The sequence below is a fragment of the Anguilla anguilla genome, chromosome 9, assembly GCF_013347855.1.
Source record: "Anguilla anguilla isolate fAngAng1 chromosome 9, fAngAng1.pri, whole genome shotgun sequence".
NCBI lineage: Eukaryota > Metazoa > Chordata > Actinopteri > Anguilliformes > Anguillidae > Anguilla > Anguilla anguilla.
The window spans coordinates 30,274,768-30,294,191 of NC_049209.1; the positions used below are offsets into that span (position 1 = coordinate 30,274,768).

General features: G+C 47.6%; 1 protein-coding gene across 3 annotated transcripts in view; it reads left to right on the forward strand.

Annotated features, from left to right (window-relative positions):
• The window catches only part of chm (CHM Rab escort protein), a 46,924-nt gene that overhangs the window by 14,940 nt on the left and 12,560 nt on the right, over nt 1–19,424 (forward strand). For all 3 annotated transcript variants that reach the window (XM_035431910.1, XM_035431912.1, XM_035431911.1), the window contains one exon: nt 14,936–15,013. In XM_035431910.1, the coding sequence (XP_035287801.1) occupies nt 14,936–15,013 (78 nt within the window). The remainder of the gene's footprint in view (nt 1–14,935; nt 15,014–19,424) is intronic.

Here is a 19,424-nt window from a genome sequence, read left to right on the forward strand (position 1 = left end):
TCTTCTGTCTGCCCCCTCTCTCCTCCTTTTCTCTCCCTTCTTTTTCCTCTCCATCCTCACTCTGTTTAATTTTTGTCTTCATTGCGTATTTCTGCTTTTCAGAACAAAAGTGTGTGCATTAGCAGGTGTTTTTATTTTTGTGTTTGTGTGTTTGCTTGCGTGTGTATATATGAGTGTGCGTGTGTTTTTGTGTGTGTCGGCAGGCTTGTGTGTGTGTAAGCGTGTGTGCGTATGAGTGTGTATGCATGTGAGTGTTTGTGTGTGTGAGTGTGTGAATGTGTTTGTGTATTGCCGTGCTTGTGTGAGCGTGTAAGTGTGTGCGTATGAGCAGGTGTGGGTGTGTTTGTATGAGTGCTTGTGTGAGTGTGTAAGTGTGTGCGGGTGCTTGTGTGAGTGTGTAAGTGTGTGTGCGTATGAGCATGCGTGCGCGTGTGCGGGTGCTTGTGTGAGTGTGTAAGTGTGTGTGTGTATGAGCATGTGTGAGTGTGTGCGGGTGTTTGTGTGAGTATGTAAGGGTGTGCGGGTGTTTGTGTGAGTGTGTAAGTGTGTGCGGGTGTTTGTGTGAGTGTGTAAGTGTGTGCGGGTGTTTGTGTGAGTGTGTGCGCATGTGAGGGTGTTTGTGTGAGTGTGTAAGTGTGTGCGGGTGTTTGTGTGAGTGTGTAAGTGTGTGCGGGTGTTTGTGTGAGTGTGTAAGTGTGTGCGGGTGTTTGTGTGAGCGTGTAAGTGTGTGCGGGTGTTTGTGTGAGCGTGTAAGTGTGTGCGGGTGTTTGTGTGAGTGTGTGCGGGTGTTTGTGTGAGTGTGTGCGGGTGTTTGTGTGAGTGTGTAAGTGTGTGCGGGTGTTTGTGTGAGTGTGTGCGCATGTGAGGGTGTTTGTGTGAGTGTGTAAGTGTGTGCGGGTGTTTGTGTGAGTGTGTAAGTGTGTGCGGGTGTTTGTGTGAGTGTGTAAGTGTGTGTGCGTATGAGCGTGTGTGCGGGTGTTTGTGTGAGTGTGTAAGTGTGTGCGGGTGTTTGTGTGAGTGTGTAAGTGTGTGCGGGTGTTTGTGTGAGTGTGTGAGTGTGTGTGGGTGTTTGTGTGAGTGTGTAAGTGTGTGCGGGTGTTTGTGTGAGTGTGTGCGCATGTGAGGGTGTTTGTGTGAGTGTGTAAGTGTGTGTGCGTATGAGCGTGTGTGCTGGTGTTTGTGTGAGTGTGTAAGTGTGTGCGGGTGTTTGTGTGAGTGTGTAAGTGTGTGCGGGTGTTTGTGTGAGTGTGTGCGGGTGTTTGTGTGAGTGTGTAAGTGTGTGTGCGTATGAGCGTGTGTGCTGGTGTTTGTGTGAGTGTGAGTGTGTGCGGGTGTTTGTGTGAGTGTGTGCGGGTGTTTGTGTGAGTGTGTAAGTGTGTGCGGGTGTTTGTGTGAGTGTGTAAGTGTGTGTGCGTATGAGCGTGTGTGCGGGTGTTTGTGTGAGTGTGTAAGTGTGTGCGGGTGTTTGTGTGAGTGTGTAAGTGTGTGCGGGTGTTTGTGTGAGTGTGTGAGTGTGTGCGGGTGTTTGTGTGAGTGTGTAAGTGTGTGCGGGTGTTTGTGTAAGTGTGTGCGGGTGTGTGCGGTGGAGGCTGGGTGGGGAATGGCGCGCAGCGGGCTGGATCGGCACTCAGAGTATCAGATAGCAGCTTTTATCACTGGCGGCCTGCTGGGACGCGGCTGTGAAACTGCAGCACTTAGAGCAGCTGGCAGCCCCGTCCCGCAGCCCCGTCCCGCTGCCCTGGGGACAGAGAGGGCGCTCTGCAGCAGCCCCGAAACGCTGCAGCGCTTTCCCCTCGTTTCAGGAGACATTTTCTAACTTGCAGTTTTGCATATGCGTAAAATTCATGTTTACGCATGCATCTGTGAGATTGATTTGTGTGACTTAGCGTTCGCTGCTGTATTTCTCCCCTTCAACTAAAGCCCACTTGAATTAAACTGATTAATTTAATTAAGTGTAATTTAATTGAAAGGACTGTGTCAGGAGATGGAGACTGAGAGGTTGATATTTTCTATTAATAATGATAATATCGGCACTACTAGTGAGCGCATAACACCCACTGCCCACCATGAGACAGGTGCCATTTAAAGTGCATTTTACAACGTCAAATACCCGTGTGATATTTTAAAACAACTGGCACTGGATTAAATCCAATTATATCATGTTAGAATGAGGTATGGGTCCCTGATAGCTAACACATTTATTTAAAATAGCTCAAAAAGTCAACAAAAACCCTGTGTGTGGAATTCCATAAAATATTAAATATTACATTGCAGCCCCGCTTGTTTTCATATTAAATGTATGATTAACCTGAATGTAGTGATGAAAATCCATAGGATGCAATCATTCTAATTCAAATGCTCTTGAAATTGCAATAGTCGTAACAATAAAGCACTCTATATGTTTTTCGGTTCCATCAGCACATGAAATATTTATATAATGGACGGTATAATAATCGGTTGCATTTCCTTTCCCACGCAGTAAATTAGCAGATAAAAGGCATTTTAGTTTGAAATCTATGTATTCGCTTGCATAGCCCTTTGAAAAACAGTATATTGTGGCCTCATGTAAAGTGTTAACGCAAAAAACACGGTCACAAGAAATAGTGTTCTTCATCATGAGTGCGTTCTTTTTAACTTTTTTTTTTTACTGATTATTAATAAAAAATGCCTGTAATTTGTGAATAATTTTCTTTTCCAGGGAGCTGTCTTTGGTTAATTTGAGAGTTACCAAGTCTTCTAGAATGTCATTCATTAGATTGCTTGCGAGTTTGTGGGACTAGCTGTAAGCCACAGGTCTGGCTATCTAGTTGGCAGATTAGTTTACCTAGCTAGTGCTGGTTTAAAACATGGGGGGTGCCATTTAATGGATTCAGGTTGGAAATTCAGGGACAGTCTCTGGAAGTTGGGGGCAGTAGCTGATATGCTTCTGGCTACAACGTGAAGCCAGTTCCACGCTTGCGATCATTTGAAGTGAGTTGGGCCAAATAAGTCCTGAGTTAGCAAACTCTTGCACCTGACCAGTCGTCTTGAAATCCAGTTCTGTCATGTTACTGGTCAGCAGTTGAGTTTCCATGTCCGTTTCTCATAGAATTTGGTGTGATGTTTTAATGAAATTGTATATAACAGTGATCATTGTTTTATACAGGCAGAATGCTTGGGTCTATCTATGTTGAACTTTTTTCAAGGATTTACCATGTAGTTGATATTGATAAGTATGCATGCTCAGCCAGTCAGAATGAAGTATTCATCTACGGCGTGATATTAATTAATTAATGAGTGCAATATCCTCCGTAAAAGTACAGCGTTTCCTCCAAGCCGCTTCATTACTGCCTGTGCGTCTGCCCTTATAAATAAACATGACAACAAAGGGAAGAATGATGAAAGGGAGCAGTTCTCCCCTTGATGTGTAATCAGCCTCCACACAGGGAGCGTTTTCTTCAGCATTTAGTCATGTTCCGCAGCTCTTTGCTCAATAGCACCTCCTGTGGTAGAGCAGGAGTCTGCGATCTGCTTGTGCTGACTGCATCAGCCCTGCATTACAGGGGATATGCATGTGCGTGAGCACCTCCGACCTCACCGTGTTTAATCTGGGTGTATGTCCTTAACAAACATTCTGATGCTATTATAACAATCACTACTGGTGATTGACAGTGAAGAAGTTCTAGAACGCTGACTTAGAATTTTGGATAGACATTCCAAAAACATGCTCTTCAAAGGGTTTTAGTCTGGGGATGGGAGGGGCTAAATGTGTCTGTTTCTGTGGGGTAGAATGTGACCTCGCCTAGCCTGTGTGTACCTGATGGTTTGTGATGAAGCTGTGATGTAGGAGCTTTTGGCTCTGTCAGTCTCACTCCTTGGAGTTGCTCCAGTATATTTATCTGAAATAATTCTAGAACATTTCAGTATTTATTGGGAGGAGAAACAGGTGTTAACTGGAACATAACATGTATAACTAAATTCTTTGTTCTGAGATATTGGAAGTGCATATATTTTAGTTTTTTAGAAAAAGTGGTTAAAATAAAGTACTTTAACAATACCATCCCATTAGTCATACCAATAAAGTTCATCCATTTGAACTAAAGTGGACAGAGGGAGTGGGAGAGTGTGAAGGTTGGGAGAGAGAAGGAAGGAAGGATAGAGTGGGGGAGAGAAAGAGAGAGAGAGAAAGTGTTGCAGATGCATGAAGCTCCTTCGAGCGCACCCAGGCATAAGGCTTTATTTAGTGAGACATGTTATTTTCCATTCCCACATTTCACTCTACACATTCCTCATGAATAGGACCTGGAGAAAACCTCCCACAAGCAGGCGACCATGTGACCAAACTGACTTTCCGCTGTTGCCCTCTAGGGGTCCCCTGCAGGCAGTGTGACTTCAGCGATCATTTGGCCATTGTCACAGACATGATTCATTTAAAAAATTTGAGACTAATTATGAAGTCTTTATCAGTGCAAAACAATAAAATGAGTATGTTACATATAAGTGGAGTACAAACACATCTAGACTGATAACACTGTAAAACAATATCCTATTGCTATATTTAAGTTTTACACCCTGTTCGGTTCACCAGCCAGTCCATAACCTGGGTTCATATGTCTGAGGTTCTGCTCTTGTAAAACATTTGGTGAACTAACAGAAAAGCTCACAGGAACCCCAATCAATCCTGTCAACCAGCTCACAAATTTATGAAGCTGTCGGAATGTTTGACCTCAAAACAGAATTTTCTCTCTGGATGCAGAGCACTTCTGATTGATTCTCTTCCAGTCTTTGACAAGAACTGTCAATCTGAACTTCAGAGTTACAAACAGCACACAAAAGAAAACATCCAAATTCATATTAGAATGTTTCTGGATCAATGGGACGCGCCTGAAAAATTATTACTGAGCTGAACATGGAAGCGCCGGACACTACTTGTCAGTTATTCTGTTGATGCTGAGAGCAGTATATCAGGTTTTCACACTTCAACATGAATGTGTGAAAGATGATGATTACATCTTTAAAAGTTAAAGCACAGGAGTTCAGTGCTAGAAACGATTTGTTGGCGCCAGTTATATTGTGGGGGGGGGAAGCCTGGAGTCGACCAGTAAGCCATTTCCTATTTCTCATTTCAACCCTGACTTTTACTTCCTGTTGTACCCCAGTAAAGTTAATGATCTCCCCATAGATGGCAGTGCTAGCATTGGTTGATCGTAAATATGGAGTCTCCTATTTCCGAGGTTCACTGCAGTGTTCATCATGTCCCATTCTTTTGAAGGCACTGCAGGGCTTTTGTTTTAAAACTTTTTTCAGGCGAGATGTGTGACGCAGTACGTAAGGCGGGTGACTCTCAAGTCATATACGAATCCCCTCAGTGCAGTTGGGGGTTGCCATGACACTTTCTGTCCTGTGATCCTTTTTCTGCAATCGTCTCAGCTTTCCACCTGTCTGAATAAAATGAAAAGTATTTAAAAGAGGAGTGTTTTGCCCAACGATAGAACTCTTGTTTCTATTTGACATGTATTTGTCTGCCTGCTGGACAGGTTATAGGAACATTAGCTTAGGTATCTGTCTGATGCAGCTGTGAATTGTCGATTATTTCCTCAAAGTGGCTAATTACCACCAAATTTGGTACTGCATTGTTGAGTCTAAAACACCAACTTTAAGCCAGCAGCCATACCTATATGCACTCTACTCCTGCCGAATGGCTGAAGCTAAGTAAGTGTTGGCTTGGTTAGTACTTGGATGGGAGACCACCAGGGAATACTGAGTTGCTGCTGGAAGTGGTGTTGGGTGGGCCAGCAGGGGGCAATCTTCCCTCTGGTCAAATAAACCTCAATGCCCCAGTGCAGTGACGGGGACACTGTGCTGTAGGAGATGCTGTCTTTTTCGGATGAGACGTTAAACCGAGCTCCTGACTCACTGTGGTCAATAAGATCCCATGACAATATTCGCTAAGAGTAGGGGGTTCCCCGGTGTCCTGGCTAAATCCCAGATCTGGCTCTTGCAAACTTGCCACCACAATTATCCCCCGGTTTAATTGGCTAAAAAATGTTCTCTCCCTCTCCACCTTTGCTAATGTGTGGTGAGCTTTCTCGTGCAAAATGGCTGCCCAGGTGGGTGCTACACATTGGTGGTGGATGAGGTGAGTTCCCCATCATCACTGTAAAGCACTTTGAGCGTTCGGAAGTTCGGAAAAGTTCTATATAAATGCAATGAATGAATTAACTAATTAATTAATTTCATAAGAATGTGCCTAGTGGTTAAAGAACTTATAAATGAGTAAATGTAATACAAAATGGGCAATTCAAGATGGTATCGACCCATAAAGCACATGTCTATGTTCTTAATGAAGGCTTTTGTCATTGTGCTAGATTGAACTCTTTGCAAAAGAACTGTGATTTTTTTTGTGAATCTTTGAACAATTTTTCATCTTTGGATCTCTGTAGCGCCACCATGTGGTTGAATTGGGCTAAAACCTTTGGGCTGGAGTCTTGCTCTAACTGTTAATGTACACACCAAGTTTCATAACTTTAGGTCAAACAGGTTTGGAATTATTAGCTTAAATATCACTAGCATAATTATAAACCATGCCCACTACAAATTCTTTGGATCATCATTTGGCCATATTTTGACATAACCACTATAAAAATATGTGTTTATAGGTTTGTGGGATGAGGAAAAGTATCAAATTTCATGCAAAGTGGTCAATCTTTTAGAAGGAGGAGAATTTTTAAATTCAAAATGGTGGAAAATCCAGTATGGCAGACTTTATTGGTCCTTGAGGCAGATTTGGGGAGAGGGGCCTGTTCACCAAATTTTGTGCTGAGGGTATGGGGGCAGGGCTTGTGAATGTCAAAATTTTGTTGTGTGCACTACAGTGCCACAAGGTGTTCAATCTGCACTGTAATATAAAGAATCCAAGGAGTTCATTCAGCCATCCAAACAAGCCTACCAAGGTAGGTGATTCTGGGCTATTCCAGCTCATGGTTATGTGAAAAAAAGATCTTAGCAAAAACAATAGATTTCAAGCAGATGGGCTGCTTGGGCCCCAAATAAAGAAACTGAATAAAAAAGGATCTGCCGCTTGTACACTAGGTCTTATGGTAACTGCCCGTTAGCAAATCATATCCCAGGAAATTGGGTGGCTTGATGTCAGCTTGGTCGTCTTGGTCAGGCTTTTAGGTTATTGAAGTGAGCCTGACATGAGCCTATGAGGGAGGGAGTCGGTGTGGTGTTTGTGGTCACTGCGGTTCATTTGTTGTCTGCGGTCAGGTCAGCGGTGTGTTTGGGACCCGATCGGCGTGTGTTTGCGGTCTAGTTGCGGTCTGCTGTTTGTTCTGGAGGGGAGCGGATGAGCAGAGGGGAGAGCATAATCCATCACTGTGATACCTGCCCAGGTGATGGATGGATAGATGGGAGAGCTAACTCAATAATGCTCATTCTTTCAGGTTATTCACAGATCAGTGAGCAGCTCTGCTAATAAAGCTATGGAATGCTTTTGTGTCCTTGCCCACATTATTTCTCAAGTTTTGACAGGAAAAGACTTTTTAATTTGTAAATAACCTTTGGCGCACAGGCCCTGTCTTTTCCCTCTCTCTGCGCACATGTACATGAATACACACACTCACTCTCACACACACTCACTCTCACACACACGCACCTGAACCCACAGATGCACATGCGCACATGCACACATGCACATGCACATGCACATGCACATGCATGCACATACACACACGCACACAAACACACACACATGCACACACACACACGCACACATACACATGCATGCACATACACACACAAACACACACACAAGCACATGCACATGCATGCACATACACACACGCACACACACAAACACACACACAAGCACATGCACACACATGCACATGCACGCACAAGCACACACATGCATATGCGCACATGCACTCACACACATGCACACACAAACACACACATGCACATGCACGCACTTACACACACACATGCACATACACATGCGCACACACACACACACATACATGCTCGCATGCATTGTAACCAGCACACATACACTCACACCCACACATTCTAACCAGACACACATACGCAGGCATCCTGGCAGCCACTGTCGCTCGCGCACGCGTTCGCTCGCTCGCTCGCTCGCTCGCACGCACGCACGCACGCTCACCCTGAGAGAGAGAGTAATTGGTTTGGCAGGGGAAGCATTAGGCCCTGATATGGCGTGATTTGCATGTGGGATGATGATGTTGTGATGTCCCAGATTGAGAGGATGGGGAGTTGCATTCATTAATGTAGATGATTCCTCTAGCGTTCACAGTCACCGATCATATTTTGTAGAGGGTTGGGGGGGGGGGGGATTGGTGCAGTAAATGTCTAATTTATTTGGATCAAACTCGATTTAATTTCCTGTGAACGACTTGCCGGGCTGCGCGGCGTTTTGTTTTCTTTTAATTATTGGGCGACCATTAGCCCCCCGCTCCGACACCCTGTGCCCCAGATTAGTGGCATATTTTGTAGTAATGAGACTGACAGGAAGTTGCTCTGCTTCTGAGCGCTAATTCTGTTTGTTTAGCGTGTCCTGCAAGGGGCCAGATTTATCGCACACTCCGGGGAGCGCTTGTAAAACACACGGGACCTTGAAATCGTCCAACCTCCGTTTGACTCCGAAGTTTGAAATATAATGAATGTTTGAACATGTGACATCTTAACTGCAGTTTTTTTTTTTTAAGTGGAGTAATGCTTATACAAAGGTTTGTGCAGTTCTGGTGTTTGCTAGAAACCTAAGCCTAAGATAGTTCAGATGAATGGATTCAGTTCAGCACCATAATATATTGCTTGTGGCAAAACTTGTTGGAGTAGGTTGAGGATGTTGGAGTGTGTTGTGGGAGTAGGATGAGGATGTTGGAGTGTGTTGTTGGAGTGGGTTGAGGATGTTAGTGTGTGTTGTGGGAGTAGGATGAGGATGTTGGAGTGTGTTGTGGGAGTGGGTTGAGGATGTTGGAGTGTGTTGTGGGAGTGGGTTGAGGATGTTGGAGTGTGTTGTGGGAGTAGGATGAGGATGTTGGAGTGTGTTGTGGGAGTAGGATGAGGATGTTAGTGTGTGTTGTGGGAGTAGGATGAGGATGTTGGAGTGTGTTGTGGGAGTAGGATGAGGATGTTAGTGTGTGTTGGAGTAGGATGAGGATGTTAGTGTGTGTTGTGGGAGTAGGATGAGGATGTTAGTGTGTGTTGTGTGAGTAGGATGAGGATGGTGGAGTGTGTTGTGGGAGTAGGATGAGGATGTTAGTGTGTGTTGTGGGAGTGGGTTGAGGATGTTGGAGTGTGTTGTGGGAGTAGGATGAGGATGTTAGTGTGTGTTGTGGGAGTAGGATGAGGATGTTGGAGTGTGTTGTTGGAGTGGGTTGAGGATGTTAGTGTGTGTTGTTGGAGTAGGATGAGGATGTTGTAGTGTGTTGTGGGAGTAGGATGAGGATGTTGGAGTGTGTTGTTGGAATAGGGTGAGGATGTTAGTGTGTGTTGTGGGAGTAGGATGAGGATGTTAGTGTGTGTTGTGGGAGTAGGATGAGGATGTTAGTGTGTGTTGTGGGAGTAGGATGAGGATGTTGGAGTGTGTTGTTGGAGTGGGTTGAGGATGTTAGTGTGTGTTGTGGGAGTAGGATGAGGATGTTAGTGTGTGTTGTGGGAGTGGGTTGTGGATGTTGGAGTGTGTTGTGGGAGTAGGATGAGGATGTTGGAGTGTGTTGTTGGAGTGGGTTGAGGATGTTAGTGTGTGTTGTGGGAGTAGGATGAGGATGTTGGAGTGTGTTGTGGGAGTAGGATGGGGATGTTAGTGTGTGTTGTGGGAGTAGGATGAGGATGTTAGTGTGTGTTGTTGGAGTAGGATGAGGATGTTAGTGTGTGTTGTGGGAGTGGGTTGAGGATGTTAGTGTGTGTTGTGGGAGTGGGTTGAGGATGTTGGAGTGTGTTGTGGGAGTAGGATGAGGATGTTGGAGTGTGTTGTTGGAGTGGGTTGAGGATGTTAATGTGTGTTGTGGGAGTAGGATGAGGATGTTAGTGTGTGTTGTGGGAGTAGGATGAGGATGTTAGTGTGTGTTGTGGGAGTAGGATGAGGATGTTGGAGTGTGTTGTTGGAGTGGGTTGAGGATGTTGGAGTGTGTTGTGGGAGTAGGATGAGGATGTTAGTGTGTGTTGGAGTAGGATGAGGATGTTAGTGTGTGTTGTGGGAGTAGGATGAGGATGTTGTAGTGTGTTGTGGGAGTAGGATGAGGATGTCAGTGTGTGTTGGAGTAGGATGAGGATGTTAGTGTGTGTTGTTGGAGTGGGTTGAGGATGTTAGTGTGTGTTGTGGGAGTAGGATGAGGATGTTAGTGTGTGTTGTGGGAGTGGGCTGAGGATGTTAGTGTGTGTTGTGGGAGTAGGATGAGGATGTTAGTGTGTGTTGTGGGAGTGGGTTGTGGATGTTGTAGTGTGTTGTGGGAGTAGGATGAGGATGTTGGAGTGTGTTGTTGGAGTGGGTTGAGGATGTTAGTGTGTGTTGTTGGAGTGGGTTGAGGATGTTGGAGTGTGTTGTGGGAGTAGGATGAGGATGTTAGTGTGTGTTGTGGGAGTGGGTTGTGGATGTTGGAGTATGTTGTGGGAGTAGGATGAGGATGTTAGTGTGTGTTGTGGGAGTAGGATGAGGATGTTAGTGTGTGTTGTGGGAGTAGGATGAGGATGTTAGTGTGTTGTGGGAGTAGGATGAGGATGTTAGTGTGTGTTGTGGGAGTAGGATGAGGATGTTGGAGTGTGTTGTGGGAGTAGGATGAGGATGTTAGTGTGTGTTGTGGGAGTAGGATGAGGATGTTAGTGTGTGTTGTGGGAGTAGGATGAGGATGGTGGAGTGTGTTGTGGGAGTGGGTTGAGGATGTTAGTGTGTGTTGTTGGAGTAGGATGAGGATGTTAGTGTGTGTTGTGGGAGTAGGATGAGGATGTTAGTGTGTGTTGTGGGAGTAGGATGAGGATGTTAGTGTGTGTTGTGGGAGTAGGATGAGGATGTTGGAGTGTGTTGTGGGAGTAGGATGAGGATGTTAGTGTGTGTTGTGGGAGTAGGATGAGGATGTTAGTGTGTGTTCTGGGAGTAGGATGAGGATGGTGGAGTGTGTTGTGGGAGTGGGTTGAGGATGTTAGTGTGTGTTGTTGGAGTAGGATGAGGATGTTAGTGTGTTGTTGGAGTGGGTTGAGGATGTTAGTGTGTGTTGTGGGAGTTGGTTGAGGATGTTGGAGTGTGTTGTGGGAGTGGGTTGAGGATGTTAGTGTGTGTTGTTGGAGTGGGTTGAGGATGTTGGAGTGTGTTGTGGGAGTAGGATGAGGATGTTAGTGTGTGTTGTGGGAGTAGGATGGGGATGTTAGTGTGTGTTGTTGGAGTTGGTTGAGGATGTTGGAGTGTGTTGTGGGAGTAGGATGAGGATGGTGGAGTGTGTTGTGGGAGTAGGATGAGGATGGTGGAGTGTGTTGTGGGAGTAGGATGAGGATGGTGGAGTGTGTTGTGGGAGTAGGATGAGGATGGTGGAGTGTGTTGTGGGAGTAGGATGAGGATGGTGGAGTGTGTTGTGGGAGTAGGATGAGGATGTTAGTGTGTGTTGTGGGAGTAGGATGAGGATGGTGGAGTGTGTTGTGGGAGTAGGATGAGGATGTTAGTGTGTGTTGTTGGAGTTAGTTGAGGATTTTGGAGTGTGTTGTGGGAGTAGGATGGGGATGTTAGTGTGTGTTGTTGGAGTGGGTTGAGGATGTTGGAGTGTGTTGTTGGAGTGGGTTGAGGATGTTAGTGTGTGTTGTGGGAGTAGGATGAGGATGTTAGTGTGTGTTGTGGGAGTGGGTTGAGGATGTTAGTGTGTGTTGTGGGAGTAGGATGAGGATGTTGGAGTGTGTTGTGGGAGTAGGATGAGGATGTTGGAGTGTGTTGTTGGAGTGGGTTGAGGATGTTAGTGTGTGTTGTGGGAGTAGGATGAGGATGTTAGTGTGTGTTGTGGGAGTAGGATGAGGATGTTGGAGTGTTGTTGGAGTAGGATGAGGATGTTGGAGTGTTGTGGGAGTAGGATGAGGATGTTGGGGGATTGTGCAGTGAGGGTGTTAAGGTGAGCTACGTGTGTGTGATACGGGAATAGAAACGGAGGGAAAGGCGTACGTTCTGACCGCTGGAGGCTAACATGTGCAGACGAGGCAGGCCAGGTTCCGTCCGATAACAGGCCGCAGGTTCCCATGGAAACCTCTCGCCCTGCCAGACACCTACCGCCTGCCAGACAGTCGGCTGTGGAAAGTGAAGAGATTTATCAGGGGAACTCTGGGAGGGAATCTCACATCTGTGAGAGAGTGGAAAACTTGCAGGTACTCCGCGAGACTGGCCAGAGCTGGAAGTGCAGGTGGATTCCTACAAAATGTTCCCCTGAAAAAATGAGAATTTCACGTAATATTAGTCATAAAGGCTGTAACGTGCCGCATGTAAGTTCTCCGATTTTGTAAGGAATACATGAAAGACACATTACGAACTGCAGATTGATAGGCTGAAAGATGAACTGGGGAATAATATAAGTGAAGAGGGTGTGGTGCTCTTCGTATTTGTCTGAAGTGTTTGCAAGGAGCCGGATCAACCAGTTATTCCTTCTTTTCTGTTTTTGTTGTTCATTAGATTTTCTTGCCGCGTATTCCGGCTCGTTCCTGCTCGTTTGTGCTTATTCCGGCTCGTTCCTGCTCGTTTGTGCTCACTGCGGCTCGTTTGTGCTCACTGCGGCTCGTTTGTGCTCACTGCGGCTCGTTTGTGCTCACTGCGGCTTGTTTGTGCTCACTGCGGCTCGTTTGTGCTCACTGCGGCTCGTTTCTGCTCACTGCGGCTTGTTTGTGCTCACTGCGGCTTGTTTGTGCTCACTGCGGCTCGTTTGTGCTCACTGCGGCTTGTTTGTGCTCACTGCGGCTTGTTTGTGCTCACTGCGGCTTGTTTGTGCTCATTGCGGCTTGTTTGTGCTCACTGCGGCTTGTTTGTGCTCATTGCGGCTTGTTTGTGCTCATTGCGGCTTGTTTGTGCTCATTGCGGCTTGTTTGTGCTCACTGCGGCTTGTTTGTGCTCACTGCGGCTTGTTTGTGCTCACTGCGGCTTGTTTGTGCTCATTGCGGCTTGTTTGTGCTCATTGCGGCTTGTTTGTGCTCATTGCGGCTTGTTTGTGCTCACTGCGGCTCGTTTGTGCTCACTGCGGCTCGTTTGTGCTCACTGCGGCTTGTTTGTGCTCACTGCGGCTTGTTTGTGCTCACTGCGGCTTGTTTGTGCTCACTGCGGCTTGTTTGTGCTCATTGCGGCTTGTTTGTGCTCATTGCGGCTTGTTTGTGCTCATTGCGGCTTGTTTGTGCTCACTGCGGCTTGTTTGTGCTCATTGCGGCTTGTTTGTGCTCATTGCGGCTTGTTTGTGCTCTCATTGCGGCTTGTTTGTGCTCATTGCGGCTTGTTTGTGCTCGTTGCGGCTTGTTTGTGCTCATTGCGGCTTGTTTGTGCTCACTGCGGCTTGTTTGTGCTCACTGCGGCTTGTTTGTGCTCATTGCGGGCTGTTCCCCCTTATTCATTTCCCCGGTAATTGTGCGGAGGCATTGGAGGCGGGCGTTTGGCGAGGGCGAGGCAGATGTTGTTGCGCAGGGGTTGAGGGGTTAATTCCAGGCAGGGACTGAAGGTTTATTTTTGATGTGCCCTTCTCCACATTAGCCCGGGCTGTAATCAGTGGAATTAATAGAATAATCAAATTAAACACAAACTCATAAATCATGCCCGGGCGCGCTGTCACAAGTTCAGCTATTAATGGCGTCTATTGTTGCGCCGGCGTATTAAAAAATCACATCCCAGATCCCCGCCTTGATAGGAACTGAAATGGCATTTAGAGTCTATAAAGAGCAGGGGCTCGGAGGGCCCCCGGATTTTCACAACTGTTCATTTAGCGGTAATGCGGAGCGATGTCGCGGGAGCAGGGGCCGCGGCGGTGCGGGCGCAGCGGCGGCGGCGGCGGCGGCGTCTTTCAGCCGGGGGATTGCATCACCGCGGCGGACGGCGGCCAGTTAATTAGAGTAATACGGGTGTAAGCGTCTGTCAGTCAGGGTTAATGACATCAGAAGGGCTTCCCCGCGTCTGAAGCGGCCTTTGTTGGAGACATCAGATGGATCCGCGATCGCCGGCGATTTTATCCCCAGCACTTTATTAAGATGTCATGTCTCGTAATTAATATGAAAGAGCTCGGGAAAGGTTGGGGGGTGGGGGAGGGGGGGAGGGGGGGCGGGGTGGGGGTGGGGGGGTTCTGATGGGGTGTGGCCAGAGCCACCCCAGCTCCTGTGCCCTCCCCGCAGCAGGGCTCTGGTTCAGACGTGAGGGACGGAGTCTGTTCAGAAAGGACATGACCTCACCGGGCTGAGGGGAGGGGGGGCTGGGGGGGGGGCGGGGGGAGGGGGGGGGCTGCATGGCCTCCCACCCGTCTGATTAGAGCTGCTGTGTTTGGAGAAGAACCACCTGCGTTGAGCAGGTCATCTGTCTGCACTGGAGGAGTGTGTGTGTGCGTGTGCGTGTGCGTGTGTGGGAGGGGGGATGGCGGGTGGGGGGGTGGGGGTGTATATGTGCGTATGTCTGTGTCAGTCAGTCTGTGTGTGCTCATGTGCCAGTGCGTGTGTGTATGTGTCTGTGTGTGAATGTGTGTCTGTGTCCGTGTGTGTCTGTGAATATGTGTGAATGCACGCATGCATGCATGTGTGTGTTCCTGCTTTTCAGTGAGTTTCCCTTCTTGTGTATGTGCACATGCCTGCATGTAAGGTGAAGAATGCACAGTAATAGTGAGATACAGATGTTACTCTCTCAGTGTCACTGAGCACTCTTTACATGTTAGGACTGTTCCCTGCTCAGTGTGAAGTGTCTTCTTTTGATCGTCTGTCTGTCTGTCTGTCCGACCTTCAGGATGTGTGCCGTGTTTGGAGGGATCTACTGTCTTCGGCATTCAGTCCAGTGCCTGGTACTGGACAAGGAGTCCGGACGGTAAGTACCCTAGCACCCCCCTTCCACTACACACACACACACACACACACACACGCACACACACACACTCACTTGCACACACCTGGTTCTGCTCGCTCCGCTCTCGCGGGAAGGAGAGAGAGAGAGAGAGAGAGAGAGTGAGTGAGAGAGAGAGAGAGAGAGAGAGAGAGAGAGAGAGAGAGAGAGAGAGAGAGAGAGAGAGAGAGAGAGAGAGAGAGAGAGAGAGAGAGAGAGAGAGAGAGAGAGAGAGAGAGAGAGAGAGAGAGAGAGAGAGAGAGAGAGAGAGAGAGAGAGAGAGAGAGAGAGAGAGAGAGAGAGAGAGAGTGAGTGAGTGAGTGAGTGAGTGAGTGAGTGAGTGAGTGAGTGAGTGAGTGAGTGAGTGAGTGAGTGAGTGAGTGAGTGAGTGAGTGAGTGAGTGAGTGAGTGAGTGAGTGAGTGAGTGAGTGAGTGAGAGAGAGAGAGAGAGAGAGAGAGAGAGAGAGAGAGAGAGAGAGAGAGAGAGAGAGAGAGAGAGAGAGAGAGAGAGAGAGAGAGAGAGAGAGAGAGAGAGAGAGAGAGAGAGAGAGAGAGAGAGAGAGAGAGAGAGAGAGAGAGAGAGAGAGAGAGAGAGAGAGAGAGAGAGAGAGAGAGAGAGAGAGAGAGAGAGAGAGAGAGAGAGAGAGAGAGAGGAGAGAGAGAGAGAGAGAGAGAGAGAGAGAGAGTGAGTGAGTGAGTGAGTGAGTGAGTGAGTGAGTGAGTGAGTGAGTGAGTGAGTGAGTGAGTGAGTGAGTGAGTGAGTGAGTGAGTGAGTGAGTGAGTGAGAGAGAGAGAGAGAGAGAGAGAGAGAGAGAGAGAGAGAGAGAGAGAGAGAGAGAGAGAGAGAGAGAGAGAGAGAGGAGAGAGAGAGAGAGAGAGAGAGAGAGAGAGAGAGAGAGAGAGAGAGAGAGAGAGAGAGAGAGAGAGAGAGAGAGAGAGAGAGAGAGAGAGAGAGAGAGAGAGAGAGAGAGAGAGAGAGAGAGAGAGAGAGAGAGAGAGAGAGAGAGAGAGAGAGAGAGAGAGAGAGAGAGAGAGAGAGAGAGAGAGAGAGAGAGAGAGAGAGAGAGAGAGAGAGAGAGAGAGAGAGAGAGAGAGAGAGAGTGAATACCCCCTCCATCCGTGGGGATAAAAGATGGCCCGTTTCCTGGAGCCCTTTGTTCTGGCTGTCCAATCAGGGATCAGCCTTGATTAGAAGTAATTTGTGTACGGGTCCTCCAAACAAGGAAAGTGGGCTCGGAATATAGATACGAAATTAATTTTGTGGGAGATGGAACTCCGGGCCCCGATCAGCCAAGCTCGGAAGACGGATCATTGCGAGTGCCACAGGCTGCAGCTGAGTGATGGAGCTCTCCCTTCTGGTCTTACCTCCACTAATTGATTTTCATCTGAAGACAAAAAAGCCCTCTGTTTCTGGCTTTTAAAAAATGAAGTTCATCTAAAGTCTCCGCTGATTAATCTGTGCTGATAATGCGCGTCAGTCTCGCCACAGAGACCTGTAATGAGTTTCAAAGGTGGATTGTTGTCATAAACTAGGTTAGATTAAGGGAGAGGGGGGTGGGGGGGGGGGTTTCGTTCGATATAGAGATTCTTTCATCTTGGCAGTGGCGACCGGGGGCTGTGCAGCGCCAGGAGACGTAACCCCCCTCCTTGCCCCCCCCCCTTCTCTGTGCTCTGATCTGGAGCGTTAGGGAAAAGAGCCCCCTGGGACCCCCGATTCTGCTGGGCTGTTTCTGGGGTCCCTCTCAGAGAGGGGCAGCGTGTTCTTCACTTCTTCTTTAGCTGTGATTACTCTCTTACCAGCACACTGTTAAGATGTTTAAAGAAAATATAAAATCAGGCTTTAAAAAACCTGTCTATCTCACTTTTACTGATATAGAATCTCACTGGTAAAGATTTGTCTCACTCTAACTGATACAGACTGGTCTCACTATCACTGTTGGACTTATCTCACTCCAAATACTACAGACCCATGTTACTACAGACCCATATCACTCTCACTGCTACAGACCCGTATCCCTCTCACTGCCACAGACCCGTATCACTCTCACTGCCCCAGACGCATATCACTCTCACTGCTACAGACTCGTCTCACTCTCACTGCTACAGACCTATATCACTCTCACTGCTACAGACTCGTCTCACTCTCACTGCTACAGACCTATATCACTCTCACTGCTACAGACCCATATCAGTCTCACTGCTACAGACCTATATCACTCTCACTGCTACAGACGCATATCACTCTCACTGCTACAGACCCATATCACTCTCACTGCTACAGACCCATATCACTCTCACTGCTACAGACCCATATCACTCTCACTGCTACACACTCATATCACTCTCACTGCTACAGACTCATCACACTCACTGCTACAGACCCATATCACTCTCACTGCTACAGACCCATATCACTCTCTACTACAAACCCATATCACTCTCACTGCTACAGACTCATATCACTTTCACTACTAAAGATACTTTAATGTTAAAAAGTTTTAAGGTGAAGAAATTAGTCAGGTGTCTACAAGGCAGAGTAAAAATTTTAATTCCCTTGCCATCATAAATTACCTATCCGTAATTAAACCCCCCCAGCAGGTGTAAAGCAGTGAAATGGGTAGAGGACATGAAAAATGCAGAACTTCCAAAATCCCCCCAAGACCACCCAGGTCCTGCCCCGGGACCAGACTGGACCGGACATAACCGGGCAGGGTTTCATCTCATCGCCGTGGCGCCAGCGGGCCGGCTTTCATTTAGTCACCGCGACGACAGTAGGCTCAGTGTAGTTTATTCTCGCTATCAAATTCTTTATTATTCATCAGTATACTCTATAAGCAGATGAGCCGGATGTTGCCTTGAAAGTGCATCAAAGTCAGACAGTTTGAGAGGAGCGTTGTTGTGTGCAAGGTTTAGCCCTGATGGATGTGGAGAGCTGGGCATTGTTAAGGGTTATGAATAGAGTTTATGAACAGGGTTTATGAATAGTACTTACCTGCTGTAAAGCTGCCAATGGCCTTGGTGTCAGGAGGCTGTGTTCATTAGCATTATATCTGTGGGGCTGATGGGTATTGACAAGCCAGAGCATTTGTACAAACGGGTGTCCACCTGTTTGTGTGAGTGTTTGTTTGTGTGTGTGTGTGTGTGTGTGTGCACGCATGCATGAATGTGTGTGTGTTCATGTGTGTGTAGGCGCATGTGTGCGTGCATTTATGTGCAAGTGTGTGTGTGTGTGTGTGTGTGTGTGTGCACGCATGCATGGTTGTGTGTTTGTGCACATGCGTGTGTAGGCGCATGTGTGCATGCTTGCGTGTGTGTGTGTGAGTGTGTGTGCACATGCACCTGCATGGTTGTGGTTGTGTGTGTGTGCCTGTGTGCATGCGTGTGCATGGTTGTGTGTGTATGCACGTGCATGGTTTGTGTGTGTGTGCGCGCGCGCGCATTCACATGCATGGTTGTGTGTGCGCGCGCATGCACATGCATGGCTGTGTGTGTGAGTGTGTATCTATGTGTGCATGCACCAGTAGCAGTGTATATGCATTGAGTGCAAGTGGCGTATCTGTGCCTGTAGAGATGCGATTGATTATGCGTGTGGTTTGCTGCCGTGGATCCACAAGTTAATAAATCTTCATTTACATAAAGAGTGGGTGTTGTGGGGTGCGGATTATTCAGGGGTCTGTGGCTCTCCTGCTCTGCTCTTTATTGTGTTGTGAAAGTCCATTTCAAGGATGTCACCCCGAGCCCATTAGTTTGGATAATGAGCCCTATAAAGCACATTTATAACTCTTGACATAACAAGCAGACAGACTGCAGTGTTCATCCTCTCCATCTCAGCCTATGCAGGAAGGTCACTCTATCTGCCCCCTATCCCACTCTTATCTGCCCCTACACCCCACTCAATCTGCCCCCACACCCCACTCTATCTGCCCCCTATCCCACTCTTATCTGCCCCTACACCCCACTCAATCTGCCCCCACACCCCACTCAATCTGCCCCCCTATCCCACTCTATCTGCCCCCTATCTCCCTCTATCTGCCCCATATGCCACTCTATCTGCCTCTAGGCCCCACTCAATCTGCCCCCTATCCCACTCTTATCTGCCCCTACACCCCACTCAATCTGCCCCCACACCCCACTCTTATCTGCCCCTACACCCCACTCAATCTGCCCCCACACCCCACTCAATCTGCCCCCCTATCCCACTCTGTCTGCCCCTACACTCCACTCAATCTGCCCCCCTATCCCACTCTATCTGCCCCTACACCCCACTCTGTCTGCCCCCTATCTCCCTCTATCTGCCCCATATCCCACTCTATCTGCCTCTACGCCCAACTCAATCTGCCACCCAAGCCCAGTCTATCTGCCCCAACACCCCAAGCTATCTGCCCCCTATTCCACT